Source organism: Lepidochelys kempii, chromosome 3 (genome assembly GCF_965140265.1).
Source record: "Lepidochelys kempii isolate rLepKem1 chromosome 3, rLepKem1.hap2, whole genome shotgun sequence".
Taxonomy (NCBI): domain Eukaryota; kingdom Metazoa; phylum Chordata; order Testudines; family Cheloniidae; genus Lepidochelys; species Lepidochelys kempii.
Window position 1 is genome coordinate 169916339 of NC_133258.1, and position 18791 is coordinate 169935129.

The 18791-nt window shown below is 39.5% G+C and overlaps 1 protein-coding gene across 5 annotated transcripts in view; it reads left to right on the forward strand.

Moving 5' to 3' along the window:
• EML4 (EMAP like 4) overlaps positions 1–18791 on the forward strand; it is a 257731-nt gene that overhangs the window by 104176 nt on the left and 134764 nt on the right. For 4 of the 5 annotated variants that reach the window (XM_073339047.1, XM_073339048.1, XM_073339050.1 and 1 more), the window contains exon 1: positions 6752–7035. The exons of the other annotated variant lie outside the window; for it this stretch is intronic. In XM_073339047.1, the coding sequence (XP_073195148.1) occupies positions 6969–7035 (67 nt within the window). In that variant the 5' untranslated portion in view covers positions 6752–6968. Of the gene's footprint in view, positions 1–6751; positions 7036–18791 lie in introns of those variants that run through there. 5 annotated transcript variants of the gene reach the window in all.

Genomic DNA, 18791 nt, shown 5'->3' on the forward strand with positions numbered 1-18791 from the left:
GGCCCACACATTCCTTGGCTTTCTTCTTGTTGCCAACATACCTGAAGAAACCCTTCTTGTTACTCTTAACATCTCTGGCTAGCTGCAGCTCCAGGTGAGTTCCTTCAGAACTCTTGGGTGAATACCATCTGATACTGGTGACTTATTACTGTTTAGTTTATCAATTTGTTCCCAAGCCTCCTCTAATGACATCTCAATCTGGGACAGTTCCTCAGATTTGTCACCTAAAAAGAATGGCTCTGTCATAAAAATAAAGGGAAGGGTAAACCCCTTTGAAATCCCTCCTGGCCAGGGGAAAGCTCCTCTCACCTGTAAAGGGTTAAGAAGCTAAAGGTAACCTCGCTGGCACCTAACCAAAAAGAAACAGCCAAATGCTGTTCAGTGGACCGGAAAGTGTCAGAAGGCCTTTAACAAGCTTAAAGCGACACTCATGTCTGACCCTGTACTAAGGGCCCCAGACTTTGACAAACCGTTCCTAGTAACCACAGATGCATCCGAGCGTGGTGTGGGAGCAGTTTTAATGCAGAAAGGACCTGATCAAGAATTCCACCCTGTAGTGTTTCTCAGCAAAAAACTGTCTGAGAGGGAAAGCAACTGGTCAGTCACTGAAAAAGAATGTTATGCCATTGTCTACGCTCTGGAAAAGCTACGCCCATATGTTTGGGGACAGCGTTTCCACCTGCAAACCGACCATGCTGCACTAAAGTGGCTTCACACCGTCAAAGAAACTAACAAAAAACTTCTTCGGTGGAGTTTAGCTCTCCAAGATTTTGATTTCGACATCCAACACATCTCAGGAGCTTCTAACAAAGTGGCTGATGCACTCTCCCGTGAAAGTTTCCCAGAATCAACTGGTTAAAATCGTCCTTGAGATGTGGAAAATATTGTTAGTCTTTATGTACTTGGTAGTATATTTAGAGATGCATGTGTCTTATTAACTCTGTTTTCCTAGAGCTCCAGGAAGAAATCCCAGCCAGTGTTTCACCCTAGCTGAGATTTGGGGGGCGTGTCATAAAAATAAAGGGAAGGGTAAACCCCTTTGAAATCCCTCCTGGCCAGGGGAAAGCTCCTCTCACCTGTAAAGGGTTAAGAAGCTAAAGGTAACCTCGCTGGCACCTGACCAAAATGACCAATGAGGAGACAAGATACTTTCAAAAGCTGGGAGGAGGGAGAGAAACAAAGGGTCTGTGTCTGTCTGTAGTCGTCTTGGCCGGGGACAGAACAGGAATGGAGTCTTAGAACTTTTAGTAAGTAATCTAGCTAGGTATGCGTTAGATTATGATTTCTTTAAATGGCTGAGAAAAGAATTGTGCTGAATAGAATAACTATTTCTGTCTGTGTATCTTTTTTGTAACTTAAGGTTTTGCCTAGAGGGGTTCTCTATGTTTTTGAATCTAATTACCCTGTAAGATATCTACCATCCTGATTTTACAGGGGGGATTTCTTTATTTCTATTTACTTCTATTTTTTATTAAAAGTCTTCTTGTAAAACACTGAATGCTTTTTCATTGTTCTCAGATCCAAGGGTTTGGGTCTGTGGTCACCTATGCAAATTGGTGAGGCTTTTTATCCAACATTTCCCAGGAAAGGGGGGGTGCAAGTGTTGGGAGGATTGTTCATTGTTCTTAAGATCCAAGGGTCTGGGTCTGTAGTCACCTAGGCAAATTGGTGAGGCTTTTTACCAAACCTTGTCCAGGAAGTGGGGTGCAAGGTTTTGGGAAGTATTTTGGGGGGAAGGGCGCGTCCAAACAGCTCTTCCCCAGTAACCAGTATTAGTTTGGTGGTGGTAGCGGCCAGTCCAAGGATAACGGATGTAATATTTTGTACCTTGGGGAAGTTTTGACCTAAGCTGGTAAAGATAAGCTTAGGAGGTTTTTCATGCAGGTCCCCACATCTGTACCCTAGAGTTCAGAGTGGGGGAGGAACCGTGACAGGCTCAGGTGTGGGAATCTCCCTCACATCCTCAGCTGTGAAGACCGATGCAAAGAATTCATTTAGTTTCGCCACAATGGCCTTATCGTCTTTGAGTGCTCCTTTAGCATTTGGATCGCCCAGTGGCTCCACTGGTTGTTTAGCAGTTGTTTTACTGCTTCTGATGTACCGAAAAAAAATTTCTATTACTTTTTGCATCTTTGGCTAGTTACTTTTCAAATTCTTTTTTGGCTTTCCTAATTATATTTTTACATTTCATTTGCCAGAGTTTATGCTCCTTTTTGTTTTCCTCACTAGGATTTTACTTCCACTTTTTAAAGGATGGCTTTTTGCCTCTCACAACTTCTTTGTTGTTTAGCCACGGTGTCACTTTTTTTGTTCTCTTACTCTGTTTTTTAATTTGGGGTATACATTTAAGTTGAGCCTCTATTATGGTCCAGCTATATTCAAGGGGTCCAGCTATATTCACCTATATATATATTCAGCTATATTCAAGGGGTCCAGCTATATTCACCTCTTGGACCAGATCCGGTGCCTTTCCTCCTGTGGGTTCTAGGACTAGCTGCTCCAAGAAGCAGTCATTTAAGGTGTCAAAAAACTTTATCTCTGCATCCCGGCCTGAGGTGACATGTACCCAGTCAATATGGGGATAGTTGAAATCCTCCATTATTATTGAGTTTTTTATTTTAGTAGCCTCTCTAAGCTCCCTGAGCATTTCATAGTCACTATCACCATCCTGGTCAGGCGGTTGGTAATATATCCCTACTGCTATATTCTTATTATTAGAGCATGGAATTACTATCCAGACAGATTCTGTGGTACAGTTTGGTTCATCTAAGATTTTTATTCATTTGATTCTGCACTTCCTTTCACATATAGTGCCACTCCCCCACCAGCACGACCCATTCTGTCCTTCCGATATATTTTGTACCCTGGTATTACTGTGTCCCATTGATTATCCTTATTCCACCAAGTTTCTGTGATGCCTATTATATCAATATCCTCATTTAATATGAGGCACTCTAGTTCGTCCATCTTATTATTTAGACTTCTAGCATTGGTAAATAAACACTTTAAAAACTTGTCACTTTTTAGCTGTCTGCCATTACATGATGTAATTGGATGAGACTTTTTTCTTTTCACTGTTTCTCATCCGATCTTACCTGTATTTTATCATCTTCCATCCTCTCCTCCTTACTAGGACATAGGGAATCTCCATTAATAGATCATCCCCTAAGGGATATCGCTGTCCGAACCACATGCTCCTCTGCACCTGTCGGCTTTCCCCCAGCCATTTAGTTTAAAAACTGCTCTACGACCTTTTTAATTTTAAGTGTCAGCACCCCAGAGTTAAATAATAGCGGAGAGGAGGAGAAACAAAGTAAGAGATGATTGTTAAGAGTGAAAAGCTTTGAAGAGCTGGAAATGGAAAAGACTCTGTGGAGTGCAAAGAAATTGCAAAAGAGAAAGCTCTTGCACTAGGAGTGGTGTAATTGTTTGAAGCGACAGATTAAGGACCCAGCTAGAAGGGTGGAAGCACTTAAGAGGCAAAGTTCATGAGATAAGCAAGACCTTGTTCATGAGGGTTTTAAAGCCAAAGAGAACAAGATTTGTCTGGATCCTGAAATTAATGGGAAGCATGTGGATTTGTATGAATACTGGGGTTGTAACTGTTCATGCCATTTTTTATAATGAACACATTGTATGGTATCAAAGATCATATTGCAATGACTGGCATTAGTGCCATGAGTCAAGTCAGCAATATATGCAAAAGGGAAGATGTATATCACACTAGCTATAACTTGAATATGTTTATGGCAAATATTGTTCCCCTTTGCACAGGTGCAGAAGGCCAGACAGGCAGTGGAACTGATAGACTTCCACTGGGTGACTGGAAAGAAGCACAGGATGTAGGATTCTTTGTGTGCAGCTATACTCGGAGAAGGCTCCACCCTATTGTACAGTGTTGTTTTGAAGGTGTAGCAGGTTGGGGGAAGGCTGGAAAGTGGCCAGTGGATTCAGAACTACACATATTCATTAGTAAGCCCCATCTCCAGTATAGGGATGATTAGGGGAGCAGGGCAGAATGGCGGTCATGGAGTGGTTGTGCTGTCATTCCTTGCAGAGTATTTAGTTATTCTCACTGCCCCACCCATCCACACACACCGAGTGCACAGAATTTTGAGAGTCCTTATATAATTAACCATCAGACACCTACAACGGCATAGCCATCTTGTTGACCAGCATGGTCAACAGTCATTTAAAGCAAACCATTCAACAATAAACAGTTTAAGACAAGGACCGAAAAATGTACTGTTTTACTTCAAACTCTATTGAAAATTATATTCTGAGCTCTGTATTCCAATAGTGTGTTTTGCTTCTTTAAGGAGTGCTTTAAGTGTGCTTTGCTTCCTCAGGAAATACACTTTTTGCTCTGGTGGGTGGTAGGTAGGGTTGCAAACACTCCAGGATTGTCCTGGAGTCTCCAGGAATTAAAGGTTAATCTTTAATTAAAGATTATGTCATGTGATGAAACCTTCAGGAATACGTCCAACCAAAATTGGCAACCCTAGTGGTAGGTTGTGAGCTTAGTTGGAAATACTGCATTAATGTAGCTTCATAGTGGGGGATTTTGTTGTTGTTTTCTTTTAAGAAATCCCTCTTCATCAGAACTAAAAATCGTTTGTGTCAAAGATCATACATCTGGAAACATTAGCATTTAATTTCCCATATGCACAATACAAGCTCTTAGTTGCGTCCTGCAACAAGAATTCTGCCTTTATCCTAGAAATCCAACAATCCAAAGTTAATTTATTGTTTAAAGCCGTGTTTCAGTTGGGTGTCTCCTGTTTATCATGTACAATTGGTTATATTTTATGATCATCAAGAGCAATTTTAAGAGTAGGGAATTAGGTCTCTCTTCACCTCCCCCTCTGTTCTGTACCACTTAGCAAACCCAACAATCTGTTTGTTGGCCCAAATGTCGTATTCTGAATTTCAATTTTGCTTGTTTTTGTTCTCTTTAATGATGTTACAAGAAACAGGGGTGGAGTGGGGTTTTAAGTGATTCCCTGTCTCAGCAGTTCACCACCATCCAGTTTCTCAGGTGATTTCCCATTCTACCTTCTGCTTACTGGTGCAAGAGTTGTGTAGACTTGCATGTCCTGGTGATAGCCCATCTGATCTTTTGCTTATTTCTGTTTTAATCTCTTATAAGGTAAATTCTTTCCTTCCACAATGGGAAGCTTTCAGGAGTAGCTACAAGGCACATATTTTTGCTGGAATCGACTAGCTCAGGGAGTTTGAGTTTGAAAAACATCCTCTTGTGTATTATTTTTACTTTTAAGAATGTGTTGTCACAAACTCTTGAAGAACAATTCACATTAGAGGAGTGAGAGATGTTCAGAGCTCAGACAGGTTTCAGAGTAGCAGCCGTGTTAGTCTGTATTCACAAAAAGAAAAGGAATACTTGTGGCACCTTAGAGACTAACCAATTTATTTGAGCATAAGCTTTCGTGAGCTACAGCTCACTTCGTCGGATGCAGTTCAGACAGTATCACATGCCCATTGCCTTTTGAATGGTGAGACTTGACCCCAGCGTGCTTTTGTTTCTGATACCCTACTCTTTTTAGTCTCTCTTTTGCTGCAGGTATTTAATTTTTGCCTTTCTATGGCTCTGCAAAGCTTTGAAAGTGCTAGATTATTTAAAGCATATTAGAGATATAAGGGAAAATATATGCAATATGTAACCACCGATTCCTTTGTTTTGACATTTATCTTACTGTATTCATTTTGCCAGTTGGCTTCAGGCACAGCTACCAAAAGAATGAGCACATGTTGCATTCATTAGTTCTCATCTGGCTCTACTTGGTTTTGCAAGACAGACAAAAGCATGGTCATATTAAATAGACTGTAATGCATTTGTAATATGAGTTCTCTCACACTTAATGGAATGATAGCATTGCAAAAGCAGCTAGTTTTAAACTAGGATATTACACTTCAGTTTATTGTAAAATAGTGCATATAAGCATATTGCCAATGGTAGCATTACTTTTTAATTTTGAGAGATATGGTATGAAAATACCAAAAATTGGTATATCACTTCCATTTTCTCATGCATTGTTTGGCTGCAGTTACAATTTTTATTGATTGTAATACATGAGCAAACACACTTTGGGACAGTAGCAGTTTTCATTTACACTGTTTTTGTTTGTTTTTCCAGTTATTAAAAATGCAACATTGGAACTCCTCCTGGTTAGTTATTCTTAACTATAATTGTTTGTTCAGGTCTATGTAGGTGAATAAAAATTCAGTTGTTGCTTTTTTAATTTTGTAAAAACTAATCTGAAAAACCTGTGGATTAGCACGCATTGAGGACAAGTGGCAGTATAGCTTAATCTGAAGGAGAAATAGCAGAGGTACAGGTCTCTAAATTAAGAACCCAACTTTGCTCCTGTTGATTTAAATGGGGGTAGGAATGGACCCTTATTGTGTAAAAACAGTAGCCTTTTTTTTCTTTTTTTCCCTTTTTTCCCCTTATTTTGAAAACTAGTTAGTGAGAATTCTGTGAATTCCTCGGACTTTTGCTAAAACAGAGGTAACAGAGTTCTAACATTTGAGATCTTTAATTGTGACAAATTGCTGTAGTGCATGGGTTAGTGAGTGCCTTTATTATTGTATTTCTGATGTCTGAGATTTAGCCACTCCCTGAAACAGTCTCAGATTTTTTTCTGCATCCCACCCCCTTTTGCCTCTCTCTCTCTCTCTCTCTCTCTCTCTCTCTCTCAAAAGCAGAAGCTTTCCTCTTGCTCAGAGTGCAAAGAGAGGCAGAAGGAGGAGACCTATCTTAAGGAGTTTTTATTTGTGCCAACACAGAAGTGCTTTGTGGTGGGCCATCTGGACTGGGAGGATTTCCTCAGAATTCAAAGTATGCCTTCAGATTTACAGAGCTGGGATTTACTCTGAAACTATCTGGGAAGGCAGAAAGAAACATAGAAACAACTGGTTTTATAGTACTTGTAACATAGGTGACAAGAATGGAAGACAGCTTGCCTTGTCTTGCTTCAGTATGTGATTCCTCAGCACTTATGAACTTCTGCACTGGTAAAGTATATCTATCTTTTCTTTACTGGGAATGCCAGGGCAGTCTCTGAAAGTTCTTATGAATCATGACAAAAGAAATCTTGTGCTAAAGACTGCTAAAATGAGTTCCCCAACTCTTTCTTTGCCAGTCCCCTTAGCCCACACCAAAAAAAGAAAAAAAAATACAAGTAAATAACATGACAAATATTTATCTGCATACATCAGTAATTCTGCACCCTTGTTACAGTCAGCAAGGTGTGCTTATTCAGAGATCAAGATAGCTTACTATAATGTAATTTACAGAACAGAATGCATGGTGGCCTTGAAACAAAACAACTTTTTACTAGTGTACATGTACAATATAAAATACTTACTAGAGAGGGAATAATTAAACTAAATGTTTGATGGAAAAATACTCTTGGCGTGGTGACTTTTGTAGTGTGAATACACCCCCCCCCGGAGAATAGCATGTTAGTTCATAAAATGTATCATATAATGTGTTTTTCATTTTAATTAATATTTCAAATATTAATATATTTCAAATTAATATATGATCTATGTAAGCCTTTTACAGAGAAATGCTTCAGAAAACTAATTGTCTATTTCAACTTCAGTGTTGTATTTAAAAATTAAGTAAGCCACTGCAAGAAAGTTTTGATTGCATCGGGCTCCTAAGGCAGGAGGCAGTAAAGATTCATTCACAATAAGTAGTTAAAATAACCATGCATGCTGAAATTTCAAGTATGTGCAATGCTGTATTTTTGTTTCTGCATGGCATGGCATGTTCTCCTCACAAACTTAACTCAGTCTTCCTTTTCATTTTTAACGTTGACTGAAGCCTTACTAAGAGTAGCAAAAACTTTCAACATAAACTTCCTTTGTTTAAACAATTGTTATCAAACCAAACTGTATTTAGTGTAAGTTAAAAAATTAACTGCAAGGTTCCTGCTCTTTCATAAAGAAGTTTGAAATAGATCTTTAATATTCGGAGACAAGACCACTGAGTCAAATTAGAGGAATGAAAATACTGCTGGGTAGTCAATAAATAAATACTCATCCCAAAATCACACATCCCTCACTGAAAAAAGTACTGCTTTGCTTACTGATTCATAAAGGACAATTTTGATATGAGTACAACAATACATGTACAAAATCACATGCTTTACAGACTTAAGATAAAAGATGAACAGGAAATGATTAATTCCATATTTTAACTTTTTTTTTTTTTTACGTTTCCCAAATGTAACGGTAAATGCTCAGAGCAGTAGATTTCCATGCATGTTTAATTGGTAGAAGAATAGCACTGCTCTAATTTAAGTTCCTAAACTGGGAAATGTACTGTACTTTATCTGCTGCAGAATTCAAAGCATTCAACCACGATTAATCAGAATGTAATATTAAGATGTTGCAATCAGAGGGGAGTGAATTGGATATTAAAAAAACACTAGTGCTTCTCATAATCCCTTGCATAGTTACACAATGCCAGAAAGTACAGCAATACGAAGAAGGCTGCTGTTTAACTCTTTAAGTACCCACAGAACAGAAATCAAAGGGCACTAAGTTCTGTGGAAATACTTAGGGTCATATTTGGCCACCCTTGTTGATGCTGAGTGGCACCTTATTCAGCAAAAACTCCCATACGTTTTTATGTTCCTTAGAAAATAAGTTTTTAATAATCCTCTGAAAAAATTCAGGTGCCATCTCAAGCTGGTGATTTTTAAAAGCAAATATGAAATTCCAAATTGTGAATGAGTTGGATGGTTACCTCACTGTTAATTTTTCTTAAGTATTTCCATCCTAATGTGCATTGGAAATATAGGCCCCTTTCTACCTTCTAACAACAGCAATTTTAGTTTTAGTTAATTGGAAGCAGGAGACTACGAAAGGATGATACTTGTTCCTATAGTCTAAGAAAGGGACTCAAATCTTTAATGTAATTTTTTGTGCTTTGTTAAATGTATGTTAAAGTCTCTAAAACAAAAACACAAATAACAATAAAACAAGGATCTTATCATTCAATTTTGTATATCTTTGGCATAATCAAGGTTTTAGCCCTCGTTGGACAAATTAACTTAACATTTGTTTCTATACTTGTTCTGTGGAACATAGCTTCCACTTCGCAATTTTTTAAAAAAAATAGTTCCTATGAAATTTTATTATATAAAATTTTGGAGGGAATTTGCTCTGTTTTGAAAATAAAGCATTTCAAGCTTAAGTAACAAGCATTTTGGAGAAGCAGCTGCTTCTTCACAGTTTTAAACTGGGTTCCATTATAAGTCATATTTTTGATCTTCCCCCTAAAATTGTCTCTTTGGTATAAATGCTTAACAACTCTGAAATGCTTTTTTTAAGAAAACCCACAACATACATTTTAGATATAAGGTGCAGAACACCTTGGTCTGATAATGGTAGTTGATTCACACCTTATAAAAACCTGACCCAGTAAAAGGGCTACTTGCATAAACAAGGTTTGCGGGACTGGCCTCTACTTTGTTTGGCAAAACTGCCACTGATGGCAGGAGTTATGTCTGGGCAAGCTTTTGGCACTCTGCTTTACCACTACCTGTAATTGTTTTCATGTTGTAGTTGTGACTGGCAGAAATGAGTGGGGGAAGGCAGGAGGGGGGAAAGGAGTTTTCTCCACTTATTGTGGGGAAGTCCTGATTTCCATTTCCAGATCTTATAGTGCATACATTCAAGTGCTCATCCCCTGCTTTCACTAAAAGATTCCTTCATCATGAATGAGGCTAAAGAGTGGAGCACTTGCACTTCCTTTATAGCATGGGATATATCACATCACACCTGGCAGAGAAGCTCATTCAAATTTAAACTACTTGTGCTAGATAGAAGTAGTGGTAATTATTCCGCAAATGTTTGGTTATAAGGATGGCTTTTATAGTTAAAACAGTGTCAGTGCCCCTGTAATAGCATCTTCAGAGAGAACTTGGCTGTAAAAATTAGCTCTGGGATGATATGTGTTGTTTCAGCCCAGGATTGAGGTTTTTGTTTTGTACCAGAGAAGATAAATTTACTTGCAAACAAAATTAAGGAATTTTTAAAAATCCAGTAGTGAGTGTGTTGTTGGGGTCTGAGTATTTCAAATTCTCTGAAACCTGTCAAATTACATTGTAACTTTTTTTAATGAATGTAAGCAAATTCTAATGACACTAACTGCTGTGCAGCTGTTCTTGGAAAGATGGATGACCTTAGACTGTCCTATTGTCTGGAAATCCATATATTTTAAAAGAGTTTACTTAGGCTTTGGCTATTCTGGGGTTTTACCATGTTAGATCCATCAGAGCCTAGCAACCAGTAGAAGTACACTGGTTTAAATTCCTATTTTAAGCAGGAAAAGTTCCATTTTGATTAATAGAATTCAAGGCCAGAAGAGATCATTGTGATTGTCCTGTGTGACCTTGTATATAACACAAGCCATACAACTTCCCCAAAATAATGTATGTTTGAACTAGAGGGTATCTTAAAATAAAAATAAAATAAAATAATCCAATCTTGATTTAAAATTGCCAATGTTGGAGAATCTACCACCAACTTTGATAAATTCTCCCAGTCATCCTCAGTGAAGGTTAATTACCCTCACTGTTAAAAGTGTATGCCCAATTTCCGGTCTGACATCTAGCTTCAGCTTCCAGCCATTGGCTCTTGTTATACCTTTGATCTGGTGCAGCTTGCACTAGTTTCAAGCTGAGATAAGCTGTGTGGGTGCAGATCATGACTTATAGCAGATTTGGCTGTCTACGCTAGGGTTTGGCAGCTAGTCTGGTGACTGGCCACTGATAGGTAATTCTGCAGTGAGGACAAGGCCTTTAGAGTGTGGAGAGGGGAGAGAGAAGGAATTGAAGAGAGTGTCCAGAAAGTCTAGATGTCATATTTCTCTTGTCAGTTGCTCCTGATTCTCTTCCCCAACATAAGGGAGAAGGGGGTTGTTGTACCATGTTTGCTCTATTCTTTTCCTCTCTGTAGCTTTCAGTAATTGAGAGTCTGATGTGTTGGAACTGGGAGGGAGAGTTGGGTGGAATTGCTTAAGGCAGAGGGGCTGTGAGATACATCCTCTGTGCTCCAGTGCTGGCTAAACCATTGAGTCGCTGTGTGATGTTGGGCATCGTCAGAGAAGAGGCACTTTCATAGATGCTAAGTAGTAGTATTTTACAGTTCTTTCCTATGTGACTGTTACTCAGTTAGCTGGGGAATAGTCTGCTCTGTGCTAGGATGCCAGTGGAAAGGGAAAGTTATCTCAGCTGAGATCATTCCCTTGTGCCAAATTGCAGCCTAAAGCAGTCGAGCTGTATGGAGTCACTCTACCCTTGGGAATGGACAGTTGCACACACTGTGGAATGTCTAATGTTGCATTCTGCAGTTTCTGGAAAGGGAGCAGTCTTTGTCTCCCCATCACCCAGGAAATTCATGGCAGTTCTCTTGGCCAGTATATATGGAATTATTTTTTTTCTGCCTAGGACAGCGAAAGTAAAGATAGAATATTCACACTAATCTTTAATTATACACTGATATGACTAATATTGTGTTAATGTTGTTTTTGACTTTTAAAAAGACTGAAATGCCTCGGGGGAAATTGTCTCCTCGCAGTAACTGTGAATAAGTGCGTTCTGGGCCGAGGGAGGTCCGGCAATGGTAGAGGTTATTCCCCTCCATCAACCTGTGGAGTGGCACTAGAGTTACATCACATCTGATGTCAGGTTCTGCTCCTACTCAATTACATGAAGGTGTGTGGCTGGCTGATACACACAGGGATGGATCCCCTGATCCTACTGCCCAGACACAACAGCACTAACAGAGCTTCTGCAGAGCTGGGCTCTTGTGGCACACATGAGGTGTGGATTATATACACAGATTTTACAAATCTTGCACACAGTGGAACTGTATGTGGCTACGTGCCCTTCTATAGGCTCATAGGAAAGGATGAGATTTTCCCCTTAGTAAACTGTAGAGAGCTTTAATCAAGGTGGAGGAAGTTCTATCTACGATAATTTGTGATAACCTAAAGTGTTTTCAACCGTTCATGTTTCTGGACTATGTTTTTGAATTGGGTCTGTTAAATCAAAATGGATCCAAAATGCACGTATACAATACAGATGGGAAGTTAGAGCTGAGGAGAGTGAGTCAGAACCAATATTTGGTATTAACTGTGAAATATGAAACTTAGGGTGACTTTAAAACCATCCGGACAGGGTTGGTTTTCACATAGAAAGGTAAATTCTACTCATGAACTAAGCCAAAATCCATAGTGATTTAAACTTTTATCAATGTGTGTGTTTTTGTAATATTTCATATGAATCATTAATTTTAAAGTATATTATCTGTCTTCTCTTTCTGTTTTTAAGTGTGTAGTACATCTTAATTTTTAACATCAGACTTTTACATTATTATCATTACTATTACATTAGTATTTAGAGTAGAGCTGATGTGAATTTTTTTCATCAAAGTAATTGCAATGAAAAATATCTGTCTTTTTTTTTTCCCCCAAGAAAAATAGAATAATTTCATTTTTGATGTCTTCCAGTTTTCTAAGAACTGGAAACTGAAATCAGAAAAATTTTGCTGAAAACTTAAAATGTTTCAGTTAAAAAAGAAATGAAAACTTTTAATGGGAAATTTCTACAAAGAATGGGGAAAAACATTTTTAAAAAATTCCCACAAAAAACGACTATATTTTTTGACCAGCTCTAATCTAGAGATATAAAGGCATCATTGTGTTAGGCGCTGCACAAACAGGTAGAACGGTGACAGTCCCTGATTTAGTGAGTTCTCAGTTTTAAAGATTGGAGATGAAATCCTGGCCCCACTGAAGTCTGTGAGAGTTTTGCCATTGACCTCAATGGGGCAAGAATTCTGCCAAAGAAGTTGCATCAGTCATCTTATATTTGTTTGTACAATTATGTTCCTTAGCATTTTCATATAGTTTTACTTACCTGTAATAGATGAGTTAGAAAATGGAACACTTCAGCCCAGTCTAAATTGGTCTGGGCACAGAATTTAAATGAACATATTGTAAAGCAACTTCAGATAATTCAGTATTAATTCAGTTGGACAAAGCAGTATGGACTCATTAGTTTAGAAATGAATTTAACTTAACGTGTAGTGTTCAGCTAATTTTGTTTGCAGGCCATGGTAAATTTGTAAATTTATTATGGTAAATTTACTATCAAAGAGCTATTTGATTCTGATAGCTTTTCCCTTTTCAGGTAACTGATACCAAGGAGCATGTCTTGTCTTATCCAGCTTTGCCCAGAATAACCTAGCATGTGTCAGTCCCAGTCCCGTGCAGAATGATGGAGATAGTTAGTCTAACCATTAGTTCAAAGAAGTTGATTGTTTGACCAACTGAAACAAGTCAGAAAATATGGGCATTTTACAGACAGAGTTTGCTAAAATTATTTTGTTATAGGGCACCTGGCATTTTCTGTCTTTGCTGTACTTTAAGGTCAATAATTGGTATTTTACTGAGAACTAAGGAAGGAGAAGCATGTGATATCACTGGCATATTTCTCAGTATAATTTTGTTACTAGTCAAGATCTCAATATAACACAAGTATGTAATATGCTTATAACTTATTTAGTTAATTTGATTTGCTTTAAAAAAAATCTAAAATTATTGTTGAGATATTTCTGCCAAATGTGTGCTTGAGTCTGCCACCCTTTTAATGGTTACAGGAATGTGCATTAACAACCAAAGAGGGATATGAAAGGATAACAATGATTGAAATAGGATGATAATTAATCTTTCACAGAAAAGAACTGAAAACTATATAGCTGAAGTCTTGTCTGTTAAAAATAGCAGTCCTGGAGTATTGTCAGAAAATTAGTCCAGTAGCACTCACAATAGACAAACATGTTAAAGGAGCAAAGTAGCTAAGCAAACTCACTTCAAAAATCACAAAGACAAAAAGCAGACTAAGTAATTGCGTAGAACCCCGAGCAGCTCAAGGTGGCCACCTGTTCGCTTTTAATTGTGTGTGTATGGGGGGGGGGGGGCAAAATATTCCTGCTTATGGCCCCCCAGTGGACTAGTACCACCTCTACTAGTACATGTTTTTTAGTCACATAAAAGTGAAATTGACCCTTGTGAAGAGGGACCCGAATAAGTATGTAAGCCCTCCACATAACTTAAGCATTACAGAGCCACATATTCAGGGCTTATATGATGCAAAGGGTCTTAAAGCAAAACTCATCTGTGCAGGAGACAGAGTTTTCTCAGGTGTTGATTCAAGATTGGGAAACAAAATCCCACAGCAGCTTAGAACCATCAAAAACCTCACGCTCTTCAGCTCTAAGAGCAAGGCTCGCTTCTTTGCCCTTGCCTTCTCTAACATAACCCCATGGTGATATATTAAAAGAAAAAACAACACTGGTCTGCACACAAACTGGGGAGAGGGTGAGAGAACGAACCACACGTAAGCTGACCAGATGTCCCGATTTTATAGTGACAGTCCTGATTTTTGGGTCTTTTTATTATATAGGCTCCTATTACCCCCCACTTCCTGTCCCAATTTTTCAGACTTGCTCTCTGGTCACCCTAACCACAAGTGAGTGAAATTAGTCACATTGCTTAATGCACTCCTAGAAGGTGTTCAGATACTATGGTGCTGAGCATGCTGTAAGTATTTCCATAAAATAGGATAGAATTTAGAGGCTCTCTCCCTTGTGGGGAATTTTACCTCTAACAGAAAGCATTTGGTTGTGAAATCTTGCTTAACACATTTTTTTTTTCAAGCATGAATTGCCACCAATTCACAGATATGTTTAATACTAGCACACCCGTAGGTATATCTTATTTTATTTCTAAACTGCCATAGAAGTGCACTGTGTTTACAGACTGACAAAAGGCAGGGGACCCTGCTCTGAGGAGATTATTAACAGGAGCTGATCCTACAATCCTTTACATTTGCAGTTATCCTTACCTATTAGCTCACTGACTTCAATAGGACCACTTGGGTAAGCTACAATTTATACGATGGGGTAGCCCTAAGAGAGCTGTGAGAATTGAAGTATGGCTATAATGTCTGCCCATATTGGTCAGGCCAGAGCCTTCATAGCTTGAGAGATCTAAAATCATAACTGAAGGAAGAATGGCAGATGCAGGTTAGTAGGTATTACTAATATCAATCCTAAATTTAGCCCTCTTGCACGCAAACCAAGCGTTATCTCACTTTATTCTACTCTGTTAATATAAAAAATGTGAAATCTTGAAAATGAGGTTATGAGAAGGCTTATGGATGCTAAAAGATGGATGCCATATGATGTCATGTCAAGCTTTTTTGCTCTTGTTTTTGTTTTGCTCTTGTGTTTTGCGTTTTTATCACGTCTTAACAAGGCATTTTGGCCAGTAACATTATGCAGAAATAGCATAATGATTGTACAGTCCCATTATATAATTGTAAATGGACACTTCGTTATGTGCGATGCTTAGAAGTGCATAGTTCATCCAACTGGGATAATTTTATATGAATTTATATAATTTAATCCTATAATTTAACAAAGACTTCTGGGAAATGGAATAAACTGGTAATTCTGTGGTCAGACTTCAGCTACAGTCAAAATGAGCTCGCTTCTTGGAATTTCTTTTCTGTTTCAGATTATTCCAATATGAGGCACTGAGCTAAGTTTTGAAAGGTCTACAAGATAAAATTTCTGTGGAAAGGGTGGCGGGGGGGTGGAACTAGAGTAAATACTAAATCTTTCTACAGACAACTTACATTTGGCAGATTAACCTTTTCTGATATTTGTAAATATTTATCAAGTTTATCAGCTAATAGCAATTATTACTGAGTTGAATGGGTTACTATAAAAATATGTGTCTCCTGTCTGTAAGATGCATGCAGATGGTACCCAACTTCATTGTCTCTAATTTGTCTCATGTAGTGTAATGAATGACAGTGTTTACTGGAAGCTGGGATTTGGCTGAGCTAGCTGGCTGAAGTCCAGATGAATAATGACTGAGATGATATTGGTAGTCTGAGGGAGGCAACCAGAAGGGTATTCGTAATTATATCAGCTCCCTTTATTGAGGGATTGAAACCGCTAGCAGTGACACAGGTTTGCTATTTCGTGTTCTTGTTCTGCATTGGAATTATGCACTTTGTTTCTGGGTTGCCTTCTGGGGGAATTCTCATTGGGGTCCCTTTTGATTAGTAAAAATTCTTGGTTTATTAAATTTTAAAAAACCTAAAGAAAATCAAAACACAACACGAGAACAATAAAAAATCTGCTTTTTTGAGCACAAAGGACTGAGTGGGTAGAATCTAATTTTCAGTGTCACTTATTTAGCTGCAAGTAGGCTTTCTCCCTCAGTCATGAGTCAAGTTTTGATTGTACTTTATCACTCCCATTTTTTCAGTTGTTTCAGACACATCTAGGGAAAAACACTATCCATTATTCAAATACTTAGTGTACTAGAGTTGGTGTGGTTCTGCAGAGCCTTCTCTTTCATGTCAGCCATTACAGGCAATACTCTTCCTTTTGTGAACAAGCAATCCCTGGAGGGATCCAGTGTGTATCTCTAGGATTTTGTTACCTTTTAACCTGACATACATGCTCTTTGCCGTACTGTATTTAACTTCATATTTAAATAAGTACAGCAACGTTTCTCTTCCCCTCCCGTTTCCCAGAAGAACAAATGTAATTTGAGGGAGCCAACCTGGCAAGAAATGAGAGAGAACTCCAAAGCAAAAAAGCAAAGCACGCACACTCTGCCTACAGTAGGAAATCCTGCTGTGTTTGACAATGGGTATCAGAGAGTTTGTCTTGGCCAGCGGTTCTCAAACTTCATTGCACTGTGACCCCCTTCTGACAACAAAAATTACTACAGGACCCCAGGAGGGATGGGGGACGGGACAAAGCCCGAGCCACACCACCCTGGGTGGGCTGGGGGGGAGTGGCCAAGCCAAAGCCCTGGGTGGTGGGGGGGGGGGGGGGGGGTAAAGCCAATGGGCTTCAGCCCTGGACGGGGGGCATGGAACCTCAGTCCTGCTGCCGAGGGTGAAGCTGTTGGGCATCGGCTGAAGCCCCGGGCCCCACCAAGTCTAACACCAACCCTGGCGACCCCATTAAAACATGGTTGTGACCCATTGTGGGGTCCCGACCCACAGTTTGAGAACCGCTGGTCTAAGGCAAGAGAAAAGGTTGTGTGGCTTATTTTTAGAACACAATAGCTAGTGGTTTCTTACTAACTCATTCTAAAAGTCTAGTGTAATGCAATGAAGGCAAATCCATACTTCAGCACATGCAAGCCAAGGGTTCAGCTCAACCAGCTAGCACCTACTAGTCATTTTCAACTTGTTTTTAAGAAACACATTTCTCCTAATGTAGATTTACCCAAGTACAACTCCATCCACAACCGTTGTTGAAAATGGTAGTCCTACAGTGTACATAGGGTAAAGAAAATTATAGGAAAGCATGGAAAAATCCTTGTTTTACTGGGCACATCCTGTAACCACTTCCATCTACCTTGATACTTCAAGCGACTCTTCCTTTCCTGAAGGCTGGTGCAAGTTACTGCAGCTACAACAGTAGGATGGAAAAGGGGGCGTTCCTTTACAGTATAGAGCAGGGCTTTGGATCCGGCCCACAGGATTTCCCCTCCACGGCACCGCAGGCCCTGTGCCACTGCTGGAAACAGCCAGCACCATGTCCCTGCGGCCCCTGGGGAAACGGGGGGTGGGATGGACAGAGCACCGCCCGCCCCCCCCCGCCCCCGCAGCTCCCATTGGCCGGGAACAGGGAACCATGGCCAATGGGAGCTTCAGAGGAGGTACCTGCAGGCAAGGGCAGCGCGTGGAGCCCTCTGCCCCTCCTCCCCCAGGGACTGCAGAGACGTGGTGCCGCCCACTTCCAGGAGTGGCGTGGGGCCAGGGCAGGCAGGGAGCCTGCCTCAACCTGACTGTGCACCACTGCCACCCTGGAGCCGCTCAAAGTAAGTGGCGCTGGGCCAGAGCCCAAACCCCTGCCCGGAGCCCCCTGCCGCACCCCGCACCCTTCCTGCACCCCGACCCCCTGCCCCAGCCCTATGTTCGTGGCCCTGCATGCAATTTCCCCATGCAGATGTGGCCTTCGGGCCAAAAAGTTTGCCCACCCCTGCTATAGAGACTTCACCTATGTCAAACAAAAATTATATGTAAAGCACATGTGAATGAATATAAATACCATATTGTTTGTACATAATTCATACACCAACTACATGAATATAATTCCTTTTATATGAAAGTCCTCACAGACCGAATATAATACATCAAAATATGATTAAACGCAGAAAAGACTTGTGCTTACTCTGCACAGATAATAGGTCATAAAAATATATAGTATATGTGTGTAAACTAATACATACACATATCACTTAGTTCATGAATCAGTATGTGATCCTTCATAATTCTTATATGTAGAACATGCTGCTTAGAGTACATATATAAAATTATTTTTGTTCTGGTAGGTAAATTATTACAGAAAACTGTGCTTGGCTTAATTTAAACAAAATTTTCCCCAAGACTTAATTCCTTCTTTGCATCAGATCTCTCCTTCGTTTAAGCAGGAAAGCAATGGTCACCCTAAACGGTGCTTGACTCCATTATGTACTATCCTCTTAAGCTTTCTCTGCATTAGGAATTATACAAAATAAAATTAAACAAGGTTCCAGTTGCTTTTGGTGTTTTGCTATTCTGTTAATCAAACTTGCTTTTGAGCTATGCTAGGACTCTCACTGATGCTAACAACGATTCAGCTGAAATAGTGGTAGCAGTGGTTGGATATTT